Genomic DNA, 22,911 nt, shown 5'->3' with positions numbered 1-22,911 from the left:
TACATTTGGAATGTGTACTAATTTAACTAGATATCACTGTATTTTATATGGTTGTCAACATCCCTCCACCATGGGCATTGAGTCTATGTTTGTGATATACATTCCAATCAAAATTTAGAATTTCATTGTTATTAAAATGTGGTTTCATCCAGTGTCCAGTCACTAGTACTATATGAGAATTACTATTGTTTATAAGCAAGACTAGGGCTGGGACCTTTCCACAGACGCTGCTGCAGTTAGCTGCTACCATAATATTTTCTTTATTCAATCTGTCATAACGAATGCTACTTCCTTTAATTAATTGAAAAATATTCTTCCCTGTCAGAAATGAGAACATATCTATCAGGCTTATGGAGAGATTTCTCTATAGTAAAAAAATCTGCAAGTGCATACCACATATACTCCACGATCCTGCATGTAGTGGCCACCTGACTTATTAAGGGTGCCATACAGTTCTCCACCTGACAGAATTGGTCAAGAAAGCCACATCTAAGATTGTCAGAGAATCATCTAAGCATATGGTTTAAGCACTCAAACTGCTGCCAGCAAAGCCTCCTTTACATCTCGGACATGACCTCCCCTGGAAAGCAAACAATGGATACTGGACTTCTCTCCTGACCTGCTATTTCGCGATGGGGCTCCATCACCTTTGTAATGTTAGAGTTCCCAATGACAAGTAATCCAACCCTCTGTGTTTGGGTGGATCTTTCAGGCAGATCAGCCCCAGTCCCGACACATGAGGCATCCTGTGCTGGCTCAGATAGACAACACCTCAAACTAGTTTTTAAAGCAAAGGAGGACAAACGTGTGGCCAGTACCTACTTTTGCCTGCTGTCCAGAGATCTGTGATGCCACCACCTTTTGCTCTCCATCGTCAGGGAAGTGTCAACCGGCTGGGATGTCTGAAATGGAAGATGATGCAGAATCAGGGATCCCAGGTGGTACTATAGCTTCCAGAGGTGCCCAAGCATCTCCGAGTTGCCCCAATGCCACTGCAGCCAAAGGCAGCAGCCTGAAGCTGGCTGGCCACTGCCAACACAACCTCCATCTGTTTACAGACAGTGGCCAAGTCTTCCTGGATCCATACACAACAGACACCCTCCCTATCCATCTTTAATCAATTTTTGTCAAACCACAAGTAATATAATACTAACTCAAAGAGTCACTGGGCACACTCTCAGTTGTTCTGCTACGCTACCTAACCCCTCCCCCTACTACACTACAGAGTCAGCTTCCACAAGGCAAATGCACTAAAATTCACACAAAATTTTAGAATAAGGCAGTATACACTAGTCAACATAGTACATTTCTGAGACACATTTCACTTCTTTGCAGAAGCATGTGAGAACAACTACACTAAATCCTGTTTATACACAAACAGAAACCACTACTGCTCCTGGTATGTCAGTGGCTGGGGAGTGCAATTTTTCACTGAATATCTGTGAGCTTACTAATGTACACTCTCCTCAAGTTGCTCTGACTGTATTTGTGTGGTGGTTGTGGTTTGCTTTGTAGTTTTTGATGATAAGGTGATAATCTTCTGGGAAACTCATTCCTGTAGTGCATCTACCATTAAATAGGTTACAGATGGTTGAACTCAGTTAAATTGCAGAAATAGTCATTGCAGTTCCACTGTAGCAGTGTCATAATTAGAATTTAAATTGTTGCACTGCTTGGTTGGGGGTGCATTGTCAATGTTCATATTCTGTTGTTTATGTTAGGCTGTAGCAGGGAAAGCTGGTATTGCTGGAACACTTTGACTTTTACATTTTTCTTCTCTCTCCTGATACGATTTTGATTCTTGGATGGGGCATTCTTCTTTTCCAACAGGGTTGGCAGCACAGCATCGGCTTCCATATTGGTGTACATGGCTCCTTTAATCACTAACTGATATCTGGTTGAGAGTCAGGTTTTTGCATTCACTGGAGCAATCATAGTTTTTATGAGAACTTTCTTGGGTCATCAGCCAACTATAGTGAGAGCTGATCTTCTGGATTTAAAGGTTCCTTTTTCTAAGTGTTTATTTTGTGAGGGTTTTTGTGTGGTCAGACACTTTGAGCTTGCCTGTTTATTTCCTGAGGGAAAATGCTTACCTGGACAGCATTGGTTACATTTGTTGTTGCTCTGTCCAGTTTTGCCATCACTGATCTGTTGTTGAAGGTCGTGCCCCCACAATTACATTAACAGGTGCAGGTGCAGGTGCAGGTGTTGACTCTGGTAATTGTGGTATCTGTTTGTATGCTCACATCAGTCTTTGGAGCAGGCTGTTTGGATACTGATGTGAATGATTTCATAAACAGGATAGCATTGCCTGCATACATCTTCCTTGTCAACTTATATGGCATATGCTGAGTGATCTTAATTTCTTAGATTTTTTTCTGTCTTTCTAGGAAGACTAGGTGTTCTCTGCTCGCGTGTCATTTACATACACCATATAAAGTTCCTGACAAATTTCAGTTTGTTCCAACTTTTTGTGAACAAAAACCTCATCACTGATCGCACTTCACAACTTGATTATTTTCTATTGCAGTACACATTTTAAACATGCACAACAAACAAAGCCAACACGAACTGCAAACGATTACAACCTGATGCTTACAAATTCAATAGATGCTCTGGTGTGACATTCAAGAAGGAGACACTAGTGCCATCTGTTGTCAAGCAGAGACTAAACATAAGTTTCTTTCTGAATAGCCATTGCATATTCCACCAAGGACTTTCGTTCACCTGACTGCTGCTTCTGATGAACATTCTTTGTCATATGGAACATGAAAAAATGTTAAAATAGCACACTTTCTACTGAAATAGGTCTGCAACTGCAGAACAACACTAGATGATTCTTGCATTTAGAAGGAAATGGTTTGGGGCTGTTACCACAAAATATCCCCCCTTATGTTGAAAATTATCACTTTCCTATTTCAGAGGCCATACAGCTTCCACTAGCATAAAGCTTATATTTGCTAAAACACAATAAAGTGCCACAGCACATAGTGTTTTTTGTTAACTCCTAGTTGTGCAAATTTAGAGGAATTTAATGAAGGACTTCACAGCTTTATGCTCAAAAGGCAAATGGCGATCTGATGCACATCTAGCACAATAAATGGGATCTCAGTTGTCGCTTCTGGGGTTTTTGATGTTGATGGACTTTAGAGCAGCATCTTCTCTGTAAATTTCAAACCACAGTTCTTTAAATTATCTTCAGTTCCTTCATTATGTATTGGGATATATAGATACAAATACTTCAAAGCATAAACTACAATATTGTTGGACGGCCCGGTACATCTAGAAAGATCAAAATTTCCACAAATGAAGTTATGATGATGCAAAGAGTGAAAGAGTTCTAAATGTAAAGTAATCTGATTATGCAAATTTTTGTACCAGTGTGTGTCACGGGAAGTAATAAGATTGCTTCACTGAAAAACTGAATTTGCATCCCAGGATTACACACATTTTGCAAGTGACATCACAATCAGTCATCAAGAGGGCAACGCGAGGAAGATGACAGAAGACAGTGACAGCAGATATGGCAAGGAAAAATTGTTACGCGCAGGGAGCACATGGGAGGCAGTTCAAGCTGCCTTGGGAGCAGTGAGGGGGTATAGCTGAGGCACACATATAGAGGCCTAGAGTCAGTACGCAGATGCAGCACCAGTGCAGCCTTCAATCACCAACATCATCCACAGCGTACAAAAAGCAAGTCAAAGTTCACATTACTTATGAGAGAGGATAAAATAGTATTGGTTAAATATTGTTATATATGTATTTGCTTAAGAGCTCTAAGAAGGGAAAGAGCTCTAGGATGAGTACCGTAGAAGAAAACAAAGAGCAGGACATGGGTCTAGAAACTTTTGGTTCAGGAGATAACATAGCTGAGACAAGTGCTGAGGTAATTATTAATAAGGAAGTAACTAGAGAAAACGTAAGCAGGATAAGGGGAACAGTGCAGATATTTAAAACTGGGTTAGATGAAATAAGAAAGGATATCAAAAAGACTAGAATCTTCTAGGGATACTAATAAAACGTTTGATCTAATAAGGAAAGATATCAATGAGACTAACGAGCATTCACAAGGGACACAAGAAATAAATTTGATAAAATGGAAGCAGCTTTCAATGGGGAGAGAGGGGGGGGGGGAGAGAGGGGGGGAGGGAGGGGGAGGGGGAGAGAGAGAGGGGGGGAGGGAGGGGAAGGGGGAGGGGGAGAGAGAGAGAGGGGGGGAGGGAGGGGAAGGGGGAGGGGGAGAGAGGGAGGGAGCGGGAGAGGAGACACACCTGCTATGAATAGAAAAGAGAACTTTAAACAATTAAATAAAAAATATTACTGGTTTCATGGTAAAGCACATGTTAATGAAAAATAACTTTGTAAAAAAAGTGAGTTCTAGTGAAACCCTTAAGACTGAACAATATAAAAAATGTCAGTGAAGATGAGAATGTTTTTAATTTTTGCAAACTAAGGGTCAGTAATGCAAAACAGTTGTTTGAGAAGGTTAATGGTATTCGGCATGAGATCAGTGATCTTAGTAACACAGACACTGAACTTTCTGCTGAAAATGTAAATAAAAAGTTAAATTAAAAATTGAAAAGTAGGGTTGCACTAATAATAATAATAACAATAAGCCTACAAATTTTGCAATGAGAAATAATTGTTGAGAAAACAATTCAGTATGTTGCACCGTATATGAGTTATTAGCACTGAAGTTAGCCAGTCAGGCCCTACACGTTCAAATGTGAGCAAATGTTCTCATGGTGTAGATGATAGTGCATGAGACGGGTCAGCATGTGGCTGAGTCTGAGCCCTACTACCGTCTTGTGTTCATTTTTTACATCGCTCTCTTGTCCAGTTTTACGAAACCAAATGGAGAATACTTTTAGTGACACCATCTCTGGCAGGCTGCTTCAATTTACACGTTAAATGGCCCTGGTTGGCTAACTTCAATGGTAATTAACTCAGAACAGCAGAATGTATCACATTTTTTCTTAACAATCATTTCTCAGCACAACCCACCCTGCACACCCTTAGAAGCTTTTGAGACTGTTTCTGATCACCCTGTATTAGCACCAACGTGTAGGTAAAGAATTAGTGTGGTATTCGTGTCTTTCTGATGTGTGTGCAGTAAATATTGAAGTGTGAATTATGGTGACATTATTACTAAATGTCTCTAGATAGAACAAACAGGCTGTTATTGTTTTCTTGGCTACAGAAAGATAAACACCAGTGGAGACTGAAGAATGTGTGCAATTAAGGTACAACTACAACAAGGGCTGCTGCTGCTTCTTAACAACACGGTCCCCATATCGCAAATGTTCTAATGCAGAAGTTACATAAATTCAAGTGGGGGACAGTCATGCACCCGTCCTAGAGTCCCCATCTCCCTCCATGTGATTATCACCCCTTCTGTCCCTTTACATAGACCTTGAAGCAGGGACGATTCCTGTCAGACGTAGATGTGTAGCATTCGGTTACGGACTTCTTCATATAGCAGGACACAGTATTTTAGCAAATAAGTATCTTCAATGTGGTGCATTAGTGGGATGATTGCCTCAACACTCACAATGATTTTGCCTGACTGGCATAACGATTCTGGACCTTACAGTCTTCAAATGTAAACTTTTTGATCACCCTTATAACAGTGGAAATGTCAGCAATATGGACCACTGTTTGAAAAGTTGGTACCTTCCATAAAATAAGAAAAGTATGCCACATCAGGAATAACAGACAGAAAACCAATATGTTTTGAAGGTACTGTATCAGTTAGTTGCTTTGTCAGAAAAAGCAATGAAGGGTAACAGTTGGAAGGGCACGACATGGAAATCAAAGGATACTGGGAACGGAAACTGTAACAATGTTCTCACAATTGAGAATGAGAGATAAGAGTAACCATTTTTCTAGAAAAGGAATATGTGGAAATGAAGCGGTTCATGTTTCCATAATAGTAGACAAAACAATGTTTATAACGAGCAAACAGGGGTGAGAATTCACATTTGCATGATAACAGCTTACATAATGATTGTGGCAGAGAAAACATACAGATGAGAAGAGTTAACATTGTCATTGTAATAGACAGGACAATGATCATGTCAAAAAAACATGGGTAGGACGAAAGCATAGTTAAGAGGATTATTAGTTTACAGCAAATATTAAATGATCAGTATTGAAGCAGTAGTAGTCCCTGAAACTTGCAGAAAATTAAGCACCATTGCAGAAAGAGTTCTCAGGTATATAATTAAGAAACAGAGAGAGTACTTGTATTACCAATACAGAGATTTAAGGTTGCAGATGACATCGGAGGTAACAATCAATAAATCAACACGGTGGTACCAGATCTGTGTATCAGTTTTGTTAAAGAAAAGGATATGTTTTTGAGAATGGTAGTAGATCCATGAAGGCAAATAGCACAAACTTTAAAATAAAGATTGATATTACAATAAGTCCTCATAAAGAAGCACACAATCAATGCTATGTGAAGGTGATGATTGAATCTTTTCCCTGGAAATCCAACAGAAATACCTCACAGAAAGGAAAGAATAGTTAGATCAATATTGGAACAAGTGTATCAAATAATGAAACAAGGGTTTATGTACAGAGAATTTGAGTAATTAATAAAAGTCTAAATGGAGAGTTAAGGAATCTGCTTTTGAAATGCCAAAATCTGTTTCCAAACAGGGCAAGTTTAATGAAAGACCGTGAAAAATCTTCCAATGTTAATGTTGAGATAAAAGACATTTTATGAGGTTTCCGACAGTCCATACGTGAAGAGCAGAGTACCTCATCTGAATGCAGTGGAAGTGTCACATGCAATGTCCCAGTTGGTAAAACAAGTGTATAACATTGTAGATATTAAAAAATAGCAAGGTAATTAAGGGGAAGCCGTTTGGCTATGATAAACATGAATACCGTGTACAGGAAGAAACAAAACACACACACACACACACAAACTAATGTAAGTCAACAAATGTAAAGTAACATGTTAACAAGATAGTTACAGTAAATAATGTCCACTCCGCTAAAAGTTTATCAATGCATAAGAGGCTGCCAGTTCTGAGGACATTGCGATGAATGAATTGGGTGGAGAATGGACTGGTGTGATGTTTAAGGACAGTGGACACAGGTGTGTCTCCCCGATACTTATCCTGTGGAATACGATAGCCAGCTGTCAGTGCTGGAGCTAGCAGTGAGATCACAAAGACGTAAGCATGGGTGTATCACAATGGGAGATGTTTGCAAACATAAGATGTGAATATTTACCATGGAATGGATTGATATCCTTAATCTGGAGATAATTATTTTTGATACATAAAAACAATGAATTAGTCTTTTTCAATAAATTTTTGATAATATTTATATGGGATTTGGGGAAATAGTTAATAAAAATATACAAGCATTATGGAAAATGTAAAATTATTTTGTAATCTTGGTCCACGATTGAAGCCATGGTGAATAAATCAATAAGGTTCAAGGAAATCAGAAACCCAATCAGCAAGGAAAAGGACGTAGTTGGAGGCTGTGTGATGATGGCAAACAATCAGATTTGACAGAATCGTTAAAAAAAAAAATAAATAAATAAAAGGGGGCAAGCTCAGTGAACTGTATTCTAAAATAACAACTGTATAGTCATAAGTGCTTCATGAAAGACTTGCGATGAACAGAATGAGCTGTAACAAACCGTAATAAAATGAAAAGACAAGTAAATGATACTATAGGGTATTTCTGTAATTTTGCAAAATTTGCTTAATTTGTAAAGACACTAAGTAAATCAGTTAATGAAGAATTTGCATTTAGGGAAGTTCATAATGAAAATTCATTTCTTAGTTACTTAAGTTAAATAAGTATTCAACAGGTTTAATTAAAATTCTGTTTTTGATGCTGGATGCATATGTTTGCTATGTAGAGAGAAATGATTAAATGTAAAGGCTACTCTTTTTTACTATAATATCATGACATTACTTATTTTAACTGGGGAGGAGGGGAGGGGGTGGCCATGAGGGGGAAGGAAAAAACCAAAGATGGTATGTGACGCTCCTTTTATATTGGATAACATTTTACTTGGTAATTTTAACACTGTATTGTGTGTAGGTGCATGATGAAAGAACCCCCACGATATTGTGAAGTTAGTATTTATTAAGAGAGAGAGAGAGAGAGAGAGAGAGAGAGAGAGAGAACTGATTGAATGTAAGAGTTGGCAGAGATGTTAATTGTGAATGCGCGTACATGATTTTATTTTTTACTCTTACACTCTCTCGTATGTAGGATGATGAAGATGTGCGACTTTAGGTATAAAGTACGATGGGTAATAATGACGCCCAGGCATTTCTAGTAGCACAATCGTGTTGTATCAGTTTAAAGAGTGTTTTCATATGCATATTTAGTAATAATAATTTTTTTATTACAACACAAATGGGATGCTCCCCAGTCAACAGGAATAACTTGCTTCCTTGAGTAGTAATGTAGAATGCTACAGTGACAAGTAAGACGCAGTTCTCACGTTTGGAACACAGGCAGAGAGACTCGTCCTGCCATGTGGTAGTAGGAACTATGTGTAAGCTGTGAGAGTGGCTCATACTCTGCAATTCTCAATGACAGGACCACCCACCAACATTTAGCATGAAACTAAGACTTTTTTGTTTATTAAATATTATTATTAAAACTCAACTTGAGCATAATAAATGCTAGGGAAAGCCTACATGTCATTAAACATTTGCTTCTACAGTGGTGCTATGCTGTGAACTAATTATATCAGAGAACAAATGAAAATTATTATTCTGCCAACAGTGTACGAATAGTTCCTAAACCATACAAAGTGTACTAAAGATTTATGTTGGACACCAATCTTTTCAATTGGTTAGGAGGCAATCCAGAAACAATCTCTACGCAAATTATGCTCTCTGTTTTCCTTAATTCTTGGGTGGTTTGTGTTTGATTGTATGAATGTCAATTATTTTGCAGTGTTTGTCAATAAATGCACCATAATGGCATCCTGGAATTTATTTAAAGTAGATAAGCTACCTGTACTTCCACTTATAGCCACATCAGTAGATTTTTGATCAAATCCAATATGCTTCAAGAACTTTTCAACGGATTCATCAGTGAGATAACTGCATAGAACACACGGGGAGGAGTTCTAAGCATCAATTCACGAAGTTGATCCAAGGAAGGATCACGTTAACTTTTGCAGTCATGAATGGGAAGGAACAACTAGCTGTACTGTATGTCACCTACATCACTTTCTATGGAGTTGTGGTTAGATGACAAATATCTATTACACATGGAGACCTTGCAGCACCTTCCCAGACATCGACCTCCACCTCTCTCCCAGTTTCACAAAAGCCTCAGTTCATAGTAAACTCGCCAAAAAAGCCTCCACTTCGATATCTGCCAGCCTTTCCCACTAAAATTTCTCTCTTGTATGGCCTTGCCACTTTCTTCCCACTCCTCTGGAAGCATTGATTTCTCACTCACACAATGCACAGAATTTTCTGATCCATCTTTATGGCACTCCCTACAGACACATATTCCATTTTACCCCCCACCCCCAGTATATCCCAGGCCATTGGTGGTAGCTCTACTCACTGTAACATTGCTACAGCAGTTACAGTATCTACTCTAGATGGCTGTCCCCCATATGAATGGTCATTGCTAAACTGTCGACAAGGGCAAGATTGATGATTTTTCCTGGAGCCCCAATCACAAAAACTAATGGAAAGATATAATTACCATTTGACTGTATGATAAACTTTAATACATGCTCTAGATTTCATCATTGGGCCATTTTCAAGTGTTACAAATGTCAAATATCATACGAGTTGTGTGGAACACAAATCATCTTTAAAATATATATCTTTGGTTATAAAATTTAAAACATCAGAGTTATATAACTGACAATATATATTTTAACGATGACTTGCGTTCCACACAACTCAGATAATTTTTTTACATTTATAACACTTGAAAATGGCCTAAGACCGAAATCTAGATTGTGTAATAAAGCATGTCATACAGTCAAATGGCAGTTATACCTTTCCATAAGGGCAAGATTGGCTACCTAGTGATGGTTGCTTCCCAACTTGTAGCTATGTGTCCTACCCACCAGCTTGTCTGATTTGTGTAGCTGGAAACTATCCCCCTATCACACCTTTTGTACTGTAATCCTCCAGGTCTCAGTCTTATCACAATAGCAACAACACATGGAAACATATTGTCTGGACATGCACAACAGCACAGTCACTAAGAGAGGAAGAGAAATAGAGCAGAAACTGGTAATGTCAAAATGTATTCTCTTCCTCTCCCTGAATTATTCTTCACCTTTTGTGCACACTACTATAGTTCCAGGTATTACTCCAATCTCTGTCTTTGATCTCATTCTATGTTCTGCCTCATCAGCTCCATATCTGGCACAGCCTTCCCTTCATCTATGGACTCTCATCCACAATGCTTTTTCTCAGCAGCTTCCCTGCAAATGCCCCCCCCCCCCCCCCAAAAAAAAGGCTTTACACAAAAAGTGCCAATTAATTTGCACCAATGAAATTCAGGTAACTATAAATTCAATGACACATATTACGAACAAAATACTTACAATACAATTTTAATATTTACAAATAACAATGACACAGATCACAATCACTTGTTCACAGAGTTGCACAAACTAGGAGTTTCACAATTACAATTGTCTTTGTTATAATACTGATGAATAAACTGTAACTAACAAATTACTGCACATAATTTAAGTACTGAAGATTGATATAAACACTGGAAATAGCTTTGGAATAATAGTTAAGATAAAGTGAGATGAAGAGAAAAATACAAATGATTCCTGTTCCCTTCACAGAAAAATAATGTGCAACATAAATATAATAAAGTGAAACAATGCAAAAATCTGTACACAAATTCTTGAGTTCTGGGCACATTTCTTTTACATACACTATATGAAACTTACTGTCCATATAGAAACTTATTATGGTACAAAAGTTTTGTTTCATTTTCCTTTCAAATCACTCTTTCGTCAAAATAAAATAAAAAATTCTTCTTTGTATAAAAACTAGTAGATTCAAGTCCCAACATTGTCCCAAAATACAAATATTACATCACAACAACCTTCCAACAGGAACATGTAGTCTATCCAAAAAAAGACATTATCTAATATAAAGAGGCTTTTGATACTACACACTAACAGTAGTGTGTAAAAGTTGACTCCTTCCCTTTATGCAATTCAGTTTCCAAGTGAATCTTCAGAGAAGATGTCCCATTCACTTCCACATCACACAGTTTACACTGAATTATTTTTTTCAGATGAGGCCTGAAAAAATAAATACATAAAATAATTTCCCACATAATTGAACATCCAGGATGGAATAATAACAATATGAAAAGAATACTAGAAACTTACAAGCTTTTGGACGATGGCCTTTCTCAGAAGAAGGGCTCTCTCTCTCTCTCTCTCTCTCTCTCTCTCTCTCCCCCTCCCCACACACACACACACACACACACACACACACACACACACACACACACACACAATATGACCACCTGTTCTTTTCACTGTATATTGATATAAGAGGCATTCAAAAGGAAATGAACCAGAGGCATAATTGCAGAAACCATTACCCGTATGTTAGAAGTAATGACCCTGGCTGTTAAGACACTTGTCCCACTGTGACACAAGGTGGTGAATGGCTGTCTCATAAAATTCCTGGGGCTGCGATGTTAACCAGTTCTGCACCTACAGCTAGACGTCGTCATTCGAGCTGAATCTTTTGCCCCTCAGAGCCTTTTTAAGGGGACTAAAAATCGCATAATCACAGGGAGGGTGGCCGAGAACCTCCCTTTTGAATTTCTGGAGGAGTGCCGCAGCTGTGTTGGCCATACAAGGCTTTGCATTGTCATGGAGCAGAATCACCCCACATTTGAGAATGCCTGGTTGTTTTGTTTTGATCGCTTGGCAAAGGGTGGTCAAGGTTGGCGAGTAACACTGGGCATTCACTGTTGTCCCGTGCTGCAGGAAGTGAATCAGAAGGTGGCCATCTTGGTCAAAGAATAATGTCAGCATAACCTTTCCTGCACTCATGTGGATGGCCTTGGCTTTTTTGGGTAGTGGTGACCCTGGATGCTTCCACTGGAGACTGTCATTTTGATTCTGATTCAAAGTGATGACAACATGACTCCTCTCCAACCACCACTCATGCCAGGAATGCATTACCTTCCTGAACAAAATGCTGCAGATTAGCAAGACAATGGGCCATTCGACATGCTTCCAGGGTGTGACTGAAGACTGTGGGGCACCCACTGGGCACTTACTTTGTGCATGTGCAGTCATCCTTCATGATGGTGTTAACACTTCTGATGCTCAATCCAACCACAGCAGCTATGGCTTTCACTGTCACTTGGTGGTCCTGGGTAATGAGTGTATCCACCAGCTGGACAATGTCATTGGTAATGCAGTGTAGTGCTCCACACCATGCACCATCGGCTAATGACACCCGTCCTTCCCTGATACGCTTGTGCCACACCTTGATCCTAACAAGGGACATGCAGTGTTTGCCATTCACTTGTGACATTAGTCGATGATTTTACGTTCCTCCTACTCCTTCTGCTGTCAGAACACGAACAACACCTCTTTTCTCTTCTTTTGACCCCTCCATGTCACGGTTTGCAATGCGACTAGCAGCAGTGGATGACTGATGTATGCTGCTGCTAGCTCTGTATAGTCATGTGACGTGTACGTGTGCCCTCTAGCGACGGGCTGTAAACTTCCAGGCTCTGGTTGGAGCCACACCTTGTTACACATGCCACGATATTACCCTCCTGTCACTGATTTGCACATTCCAGACTATGGCTCGTTTCTATTTGAGCGCCCCTTGTAATAGGGTTATTTCAAAGGAAAATCTAAAGAATCATTTTTCAGTGGGGAAACTGTGTGTATTGTAATACCAATGGCTGGTAATACGTTAATAGTATTTGCCAAGAACAAAAACATGTATGGCACAACCACATACAGAAGCAAGCACATAGAATATGGACTTTCCAAGTACAAGATAGGGATAAAATGAAACTGAGCTTAGATTCATAATTCCCAGAGTAAAAATATATACAAAATAGAATGAAACAGACTCATCATGAAGAAAGTTTGAACTACTGAAGACTGTACAGGTATAAATGAGGGGGGAAATGAATCAACCTACGATAGTCAAGGAGGAATACATATATCAATGCTGAAGCTTTCATTAGACTTTATCAGGGTAGTGACTAACTCAGGATTGAGAAAGGAGTCGCACAAGGATATTCCATGTCACCAAAACTACTCTTAGCAGTCACAGAGAAAGCTTTTCAGGCTCCTAAAGAGGGAACATGAAAATGACATGTGGGTTAAGGGCATATGAATAATTTAGATGATGACATTCTACTGCATCTCTTGTGCAGATAAACCTGAACAATAAATCAACAACCTCAAGAAATTCTGAAAGCAGGCCTAAAATTTAATCACAAGTAGATTTTAAAAAAAATGTTTCACCAACACATCAAAATCAATAAAGTAAAAATTAAAAATGAAGTCACAGAACAAGTCGATAAATTTTCGCATTTAGAGGCAGTCGACTAATATAGTGTGGATAAAAAAAAAGAGAGTAATAAAATAGCATAAAAATTTCTGGAGTATTTTATTCGAAAACTAAGGATTGCTCACTCTGCAATGAAGTGTGTCTGGAATGTAGCCTTGCACAGAAGTGAAACACAGATAATAAATAGTACAGATAAGAAGAGAATACCAGTTGTATAACGTGGTGCTGCAGAATAGTGCTGAAGATTAGAGCAGAAGATCAGAAAGTCATGAAGAGGTACTGAGTCAGACTGAGTAGCAAATAAATTTATGGCACAACTTCAAACAATATTATGAAAAGGAAAGTTTCTACTCACCATATAGTGGAAATGCTGAGTCATAGATAGGCACAACAAAAAGACTGTCACAAATAAAGCTTTCAGCCCAAAAGGCTTTTGTCAAAAATAGACAACACACACACACACACACACACACACACACACACACAACTGCAGTCTCAGACAACTGTAGCTAGTGTGGCTACAGTTGCCTGAGTTGCCTGACATAGTAACCAACAGTATCACATGTGAGTACAGAACTGACTAACCATTTGCTGGGCAGCCATATTTACAATAGCCTCAAGAAACACTATTGGCGGATAGATTCAGGTGGTCAGACAGTGACAATACTATCCCATCTCGGCCCATTTCATCTGGCAAGCATTCAGCTTCAGCGGAGCCAGATACCAGAGTTGAGGTAATTTGGACAAATTTATTAGAATGCTGTCATGGATGAATTGGAACACCTTTTGCTGTTTCTCACTTCTTACACTTAACTTTAGGCTTAGTTCCATCAACATATAATACTGTGTGGCAAAGCCAGCCACTGTGGCCGATTGGTTCTAGGCGCTTCAGTCCAGAACCGCGCTGCTGCTACGGTCGCAGGTTCGAATCCTGCCTCAGGCATGGATGTGTGTGATGTCCTTAGGTTATTTAGGTATAAGTAGTTATAAGTCTAGGAGGACTGATGACCTTGGATGTTAAGTCCCATAGTGCTTACAGCCACTTGAACCATTTTGTGTGGCAATATTCAATCCATTCTTTGGTTGGTTGATTTGGGGGGGGGGGGGGGGCAGAGGTTATCGGTCCCATCGGATTAGGAATTAGAAAACTATGGGTAAGGAAGTCGGCGGTACTCTTTTAAAGGAACCATCCTGGCATTTGCCTGAAGCGATTTAGGGAAGTCATAGAAAACCTAAATCGGGATGAAAGGACGCGAGTTTGAGCCAGCGTCCTTTTTTAAACACACTGTAAGCAGAAAACTAAATTTCAATAAACTCCGAAACATCTTTTTAGATGAGAAAGGCATCTTTATCATATCTGCTAGATGAAACTGAAAGTGATCTAGTGTTTATTCTTGAACTATTGACTTTTTTTGCTTATATATTTTCAACACTGCATCTTCAGTCTTTCACTGTGTGTCAACATGCAATGGATCCAGCTCATGATGCAGGTTCATGGACTTATTGCAGACTAAATGCTGGCTCTCAGTCAAGTGTTTAACTGTTAGGTGTGTATCAGGGAACCCTAAAATTTCTACTTCCTCAAAGATAACAAGTTATTGTCAGGAACACTGCTTGTAGCTTTGTGGTAGGTCAGTGAGATCTGAGAGACCATATTTGCACTATCTTGTATGCTAAGGAAGTATTTTTGCAGATCACCATCATTTTACCACGAGTAAATTTTCACATTACTTAAAAGAAGATCCTCCTTACTTTTTTAGACTACAACAATGCCATCAAGAGAACGAAAAATGAAGCACTCCACAATCCTCCCAAAGTGCATCATCAAAATAATAGTTTTCTTGCAAATATTTTCCAGAAAAGAGAATTCATAAAATTTTGAAATGTTTTAGGACCATATCCATAAAACAATAAAATCCATGATATGAATTATTAGAGGGAAACATTCCACATGGGAAAAATATACCTAAAAACAAAGATGATGTGACTTACCAAACGAAAGCGCTGGCACGTCGATAGACACACAAACAAACACAAACATACACACAAAATTCAAGCTTTCGCAACAAACTGTTGCCTCATCAGGAAAGAGGGAAGGAGAGAGAAAGACGAAAGGATGTGGGTTTTAAGGGAGAGGGTAAGGAGTCATTCCAATCCCGGGAGCGGAAAGACTTACCCTAGGGGGAAAAAAGGACAGGTATACACTCGCACACACACTCATATCCATCCGCACATACACAGACGCAAGCAGACATTTGTAAAGGCAAAGACTTTGGGCAGAGATGTCAGTCGAGGTGGAAGTGCAGAGGCAAAGATGTTGAATGACAGATGAGGTATGAGTGGCGGCAACTTGAAATTAGCGGAGATTGAGGCCTGGTGGATAACGGGACGAGAGGATATATTGAAGAGCAAGTTCCCATCTCCGGAGTTCGGATAGGTTGGTGTTAGTGGGAAGTATCCAGATAACCCGGACGGTGTAACACTGTGCCAAGATGTGCTGGCCATGCACCAAGGCATGTTTAGCCACATGGTGATCCTCATTACCAACAAACACTGTCTGCCTGTGTCCATTCATGCGAATGGACAGTTTGTTGCTGGTCATTCCCACATAGAATGCGTCACAGTGTAGGCAGGTCAGTTGGTAAATCACGTGGGTGCTTTCACACGTGGCTCTGCCTTTGATCGTGTACACCTTCCGGGTTACAGGACTGGAGTAGGTGGTGGTGGGAGGGTGCATGGGACAGGTTTTACACCGGGGGCGGTTACAAGGGTAGGAGCCAGAGGGTAGGGAAGGTGGTTTGGGGATTTCATAGGGATGAACTAAGAGGTTACGAAGGTTAGGTGGACGGCGGAAAGACACTCGTGGTGGAGTGGGGAGGATTTCATGAAGGATGGATCTCATTTCAGGGCAGGATTTGAGGAAGTCGTATCCCTGCTGGAGAGCCACATTCAGAGTCTGATCCAGTCCCGGAAAGTATCCTGTCACAAGTGGGGCACTTTTGTGTTTCTTCTGTGGGAGGTTCTGGGTTTGAGAGGATGAGGAAGTGGCTCTGGTTATTTGCTTCTGTACCAGGTCGGGAGGGTAGTTGCGGGATGCGAAAACTGTTGTCAGGTTGTTGGTGTAATGGTTCAGGGATTCTGGACTGGAGCAGATTCGTTTGCCACGAAGACCTAGGCTGTAGGGAAGGGACCGTTTGATGTGGAATGGGTGGCAGCTGTCATAATGGAGGTACTGTTGCTTGTTGGTGGGTTTGATGTGGACGGATGTGTGAAGCTGGCCATTGGACAGGTGGAGGTCAACATCAAGGAAAGTGGCATGGGATTTGGAGTAGGACCAAGTGAATCTGATGGAACCAAAGGAGTTGAGGTTGGAGAGGAAAATCTGGAGTTGTTCTTCACTGTGAGTCCAGATCATGAAGATCACTGTGAGTCCAGATCACGACGATGTCATCAATAAATCTGTACCAAACTTTGGGTTGGCAGGCTTGGGTAACCAAGAAGGCATCCTCTAAGCGACCCATGAATAGGTTGCGTACGAGGGGGCCATCCTGGTACCCATGGCTGTTCCCTCTAATTGTTGGTATGTCTGGCCTTCAAAAGTGAAGAAGTTGTGGGTCAGGATGAAGCTGGCTAAGGTAATGAGGAAAGAGGTTTTAGGTAGGGTGGCAGGTGATCGGCGTGAAAGGAAGTGCTCCATCGCAACGAGGCCCTGGACGTGCGGAATATTTGTGTATAAGGAAGTGGCATCAATGGTTACAAGGATGGTTTCCGGGGGTAACAGATTGGGTAAGGATTCCAGGCGTTTGAGAAAGTGGTTGGTGTCTTTGATGAAGGATGGGAGACTGCATGTAATGGGTTGAAGGTGTTGATCTACGTAGGCAGAGATACGTTCTGTGGGGGCTTGGTAACCAGCTACAATGGGGCGGCCGGGATGATTGGGTTTATGAATTTTAGGAAGAAGGTAGAAGGTAGGGGTGCGGGGTGTCGGTGGGGTCAGGAGGTTGATGGAGTCAGGTGAAAGGTTTTGTAGGGGGCCTAAGGTTCTGAGGATTCCTTGAAGCTCCGCCTGGACATCAGGAATGGGGTTACCTTGGCAAACTTTGTATGTGGTGTTGTCTGAAAGCTAACGCAGTCCCTCAGCCACATACTCACGACGATCAAGTACCACGGTCGTGGAACCCTTGTCCGCCGGAAGGATGACGATGGACCGGTCAGCCTTCAGATCACAGATAGCCTGGGCTTCAGCAGTGGTGATGTTGGGAGTAGGATTAAGGTTTTTTAAGAAGGATTGAGAGGCAAGGCTGGAAGTCAGATAACTTTCGCTTTATTTCCATTTCCGTTTTTCCTACATCACTGATAATTTTTAGCCGCTTCCCACAGGTTTTAACGCCATTATTTCTTCGCCAGACAATTGTTAGCCTCATTTTCATAATCTGCCACCACAAAACCACTCTTCTTAATACATTTACACGCCGTTTTTTCGAAATTTTCCCGAATCTCTCCATCCTTTAACGTGTTTTGGCGGCAACACAACCACCTAACCTTTGTGCACATCGTTGTCTACCAACCCAAGTTCACCACAGGATCAACATAGCCCAGCTTTATCCAACACTTTTTCGCCTTTTTTCTCCAGTTATTTTCATCTCCATTTCAACCTCATGTTACATTTTCCACCTTCTAATACCATGTCACCCTCACAACACCCCCACAACGAGCCCATTAAGTTTTATTTACATTCCCTCCGCAAACATGCCTTCACCCTAGCCAGATTACGCTCGCATATTTTATTTTCTCAGGCTTGTCTGACATTTGGCATTACCCCCAAAGGCCTCACACTTAAAGTTCCCATCTCTGGCTGCAACCCTTCCTTCCATCAGTCCCTATACCAGTCCCAAACTGAACAATCCATTGCCCTCACCCACCTAATCCTTCACCTACACATTAACTCAGCCAATGAACACACCCGTCAACTCCTATCCTTAACAAAGGTCCTTAATCTTTCCTCTCCCCCGTCCACACCGGCTGTTCAGAGCATCCTCCTACAGGCCAACCGTAAATTAGAACAGCATGCCACCCTCCACCTCAAAAAACTATCCAATCTCCTGGTTTCCCACCTCCGGAAAGGCAACTCACTCACCCTTCACAACCTTTCCAGCAAACCTCAACCTCCTCTCATTGCACACAAACCCAGTCTCTCCCATCTACTCAACCTCCCACTTCCAGCTCCACTCCCTCCAAAACCTCAAAATTCCAATCAACACAAACTAGAACCACAACACCCTAATTCGGTAGTTAACCTTTCCTCCAAACCTCTCTCCCAATCCGAAACCTCTGTCCTATCCAAAGGCCTCACCTTCAGCCCCACTCCCAGATTCAACCAAACAGCCCTTGTCAAAGATTTACTGTCCTACACTCGTACTCTCTGCTGGAAGTATCACTTTGCCACGAAGAAAAATGATCCTAATCCTACTCCTAATGATCCAACTCCCCAAGACACTATCCAAATTGAACCCTGCCTAGAACAGTTCCGTCCTCCGTCACAGCGGGACCCACCTCCTCTTCCTCAAAATCACCCTCTCCAAACCTTCCAGGAATTTCTGACTGCCAGCCTTGCCTCTCAATCCTTCTTAAAAAACCTTAATCCTACTCCCAACATCACCACTGCTGAAGCCCAGGCTATCCGTGATCTGAAGGCTGACTGGTCCATCGTCATCCTTCCGGCGGACAAGGGTTCCACGACCTTGGTACTTGATCGTCGGGAGTATGTGGCTGAGGGACTGCATCAGCTTTCAGACAACACCACATACAAAGTTTGCCAAGGTAATCCCATTCCTGATGTCCAGGCAGAGCTTCAAGGAATCCTCAGAACCTTAGGCCCCCTACAAAACCTTTCACCTGACTCCATCAACCTCCTGACCCCACCGACACCCCGCACCCCTACCTTCTACCTTCTTCCTAAAATTCACAAACCCAATCATCCCGGCCGTCCCATTGTAGCTGGTTACCAAGCCCCCACAGAACGTAGCTCTGCCTACGTAGTTCAACACCTTCAACCCATTACATGCAGTCTCCCATCCTTCATCAAAGACACCAACCACTTTCTCAAACGCCTGGAATCCTTACCCAATCCGTTACCCCCGGAAACCATCCTTGTAACCATTGATGCCACTTCCTTATACACAAATATCCCGCACGTCAAGGGCCTCGCTGCGATGGAGCACTTCCTTTCACGCCGATCACCTGCCACCCTACCTAAAACCTCTTTCCTCATTACCTTAGCCAGCTTCATCCTGACCCACAACTTCTTCACTTTCGAAGGCCAGACATACCAACAATTAAATGGAACAGCCATGGGTACCAGGATGGCCCCATCGTACGCCAACCTATTCATGGGTCGCTTAGAGGATGCCTTCTTGGTTACCCAAGCCTGCCAACCCAAAGTTTGGTACAGATTTATTGATGACATCTTCATGATCTGGACTCACAGTGAAGAAGAACTCCAGATTTTCCTCTCCAACCTCAACTCCTTTGGTTCCATCAGATTCACCTGGTCCTACTCCAAATCCCATGCCACTTTCCTTGATGTTGACCTCCACCTGTCCAATGGCCAGCTTCACACATCCGTCCACATCAAACCCACCAACAAGCAACAGCACCTCCATTATGACAGCTGCCACCCATTCCACATCAAACGGTCCCTTCCCTACAGCCTAGGTCTTCGTGGCAAACGAATCTGCTCCAGTCCGGAATTCCTGAACCATTACACCAACAACCTGACAACAGCTTTCGCATCCCGCAACTACCCTCCCGACCTGGTACAGAAGCAAATAACCAGAGCCACTTCCTCATCCTCTCAAACCCAGAACCTCCCACAGAAGAAACACAAAAGTGCCCCACTTGTGACAGGATACTTTCCGGGACTGGATCAGACTCTGAATGTGGCTCTCCAGCAGGGATACGACTTCCTCAAATCCTGCCCTGAAATGAGATCCATCCTTCATGAAATCCTCCCCACTCCACCACGAGTGTCTTTCCGCCGTACACCTAACCTTCGTAACCTCTTAGTTCATCCCTATGAAAACCCCAAACCACCTTCCCTACCCTCTGGCTCCTACCCTTGTAACCGCCCCCGGTGTAAAACCTGTCCCATGCACCCTCCCACCACCACCTACTCCAGTCCTGTAACCCGGAAGGTGTACACGATCAAAGGCAGAGCCACGTGTGAAAGCACCCACGTGATTTACCAACTGACCTGCCTACACTGTGACGCATTCTATGTGGGAATGACCAGCAACAAACTGTCCATTCGCTTGAATGGACACAGGCAGACAGTGTTTGTTGGTAATGAGGATCACCCTGTGGCTAAACATGCCCTGGTGCATGGCCAGCACATCTTGGCACAGTTTTACACCGTCCGGGTTATTTTGATACTTCCCACTAACACCAACCTATCCGAACTCCGGAGATGGGAACTTGCTCTTCAATATATCCTCTCTTCCCGTTATCCACCAGGCCTCAATCTCCGCTAATTTCAAGTTGCCGCCACTCATACCTCACCTGTCATTCAATAACATCTTTGCCTCTGCACTTCCACCTCGACTGACATCTCTGCCCAAACTCTTTGTCTTTACAAATGTCTGCTTGTGTCTGTGTATGTGCGGATGGATATGAGTGTGTGTGCGAGTGTATACCTGTCCTTTTTTCCCCCTAAGGTAAGTCTTTCCGCTCCCGGGATTGGAATGACTTCTTATCCTCTCCCTTAAAACCCACATCCTTTCGTCTTTCCCTCTCCTTCCCTCTTTCCTGATGAGGCAACAGTTTGTTGCGAAAGCTTGAATTTTGTGTGTATGTTTGTGTTTGTTTGTGTGTCTATCGACGTGCCAGCGCTTTCGTTTGGTAAGTCACATCATCTTTGTTTTTAGGTATAAACAATAAAATATTTTTAACACGCCACATCAGACAAATTGTCTTCCACATTACAAAATTTTCTGTTGATGATTCACTGTTTGCTGACAGCAAAAAGAGACATGCTATACACTCCAAATAAATTATCACACAATTTCCCACAGTACAAGACTATTCTCATACAACTAAACCATACAGCAAGAAATGATTTGAGGGGGAGGGGGGAGATTTTATATATATATAATAAATTGTGAAAAAAGTATGCAACAAATTTAAATAATTGTAGGAGACCAGCAGTGTAGTAATTACCACACTAATGAAAATAATTTTTCATGCTTAAAAAGAGTAACTCAAAAATTAATTTCTACTCTTGGAATGAACAAAGTGGTTCCAAAACATTATTAGATTTTAGAGCCATACAACCACAAGGTTGTGGGAGTAATAATCCTATTTGGGAAAGAAAGTGAATTACAAACACTGGAAATAAATACAACTGAAGAGGTATAGTGAAAAAGTTGCAACATATTTGGCACTGTCCGACCATTGTAAGACACATTTTGAACATAAAGAAATTGTGGGGATTGGAGTTTACTGATTTGCCGAAGGATTCTTTCAGGTTCTTTGCAACCAATGTCTCCTTTACATTTAACTATGGATTGTTGATCGTAATGGTCGGGGAATAATCTAATTTTTAAACTCATTAACGCTCAAATGAATGAAAAATACTAACAGAGCTAGCTTGCTTAAAATATGATTAATGAATACAGTTAACAATATTTTTCCAGGCTGACAGAGAAAGTATGACACACTTTCCGTCTTCAGGCCACGAGTGGCCTACCGGGACCATCTGACCGCCATGTCATCCTCAGTGGAGGATGCGGATAGGAAGGGCGTGGGGTCAGCACACCGCTCTACCGGTCATTATGATGGTATTCTTGACCGAAGTCGCTACTATTCGGTCGAGTAGCTCCTCAATTGGCATGACGAGGCTGGGTGCACCCCGAAAAATGGCAACAGCGCATGGCGGCCTGGATAGTGCCAACCACACCTGACAGCACTTAACTTCGGTGATCGTATGACATAGAAAATAATATTGTGCATCTTCTCTTAAAATTTGGCAGTTGATTCTTTTTTATGACATACATTTTAACAAGAGAGTGTAGCTGCTCAAGATGCTGCTTCATCCAGACGTGTTGTTCGTCTTCTTCTTGCAGTTCTATTGCCCAGTGAAGTCTGAATATAATACGATCTACCCCAGGAGCATCTCCTGGACTGAGGAGGAGGTGTTTTGGTGCCAACTTCCAAGCAAACTGTGACAATGGCACAACCATTGGAACATCTTTTCTTTTTACTTTGAGGAGCCTGAAAAATCAAAATAAATGTAATTGATGAATGAAACAATAGAAGATTCAGCAAAAACATACTAAGAATTCAGTTTAAAGAAATTCTTTCCAAAAAA

General features: G+C 41.5%; 1 protein-coding gene across 5 annotated transcripts in view; it reads right to left on the bottom strand.

The window, feature by feature from the left end:
* Window positions 1–10,563: 10,563 nt before the first annotated feature.
* Window positions 10,564–22,911, bottom strand: part of LOC124619536 (probable ATP-dependent RNA helicase spindle-E) — a 265,425-nt gene continuing 253,077 nt past the window's right edge. For all 5 annotated transcript variants that reach the window (XM_047146000.1, XM_047145997.1, XM_047146002.1 and 2 more), the window contains exons 25-26: window positions 22,596–22,814; window positions 10,564–11,290 (exon numbers count right to left, since the gene is read on the bottom strand). In XM_047146000.1, the coding sequence (XP_047001956.1) occupies window positions 11,161–11,290; window positions 22,596–22,814 (349 nt within the window). In that variant the 3' untranslated portion in view covers window positions 10,564–11,160. The remainder of the gene's footprint in view (window positions 11,291–22,595; window positions 22,815–22,911) is intronic.

The sequence above is a fragment of the Schistocerca americana genome, chromosome 6 (assembly GCF_021461395.2).
Source record: "Schistocerca americana isolate TAMUIC-IGC-003095 chromosome 6, iqSchAmer2.1, whole genome shotgun sequence".
Taxonomy (NCBI): Eukaryota; Metazoa; Arthropoda; class Insecta; order Orthoptera; family Acrididae; genus Schistocerca; species Schistocerca americana.
This window is presented reverse-complemented; position numbering and strand designations above follow the sequence as displayed.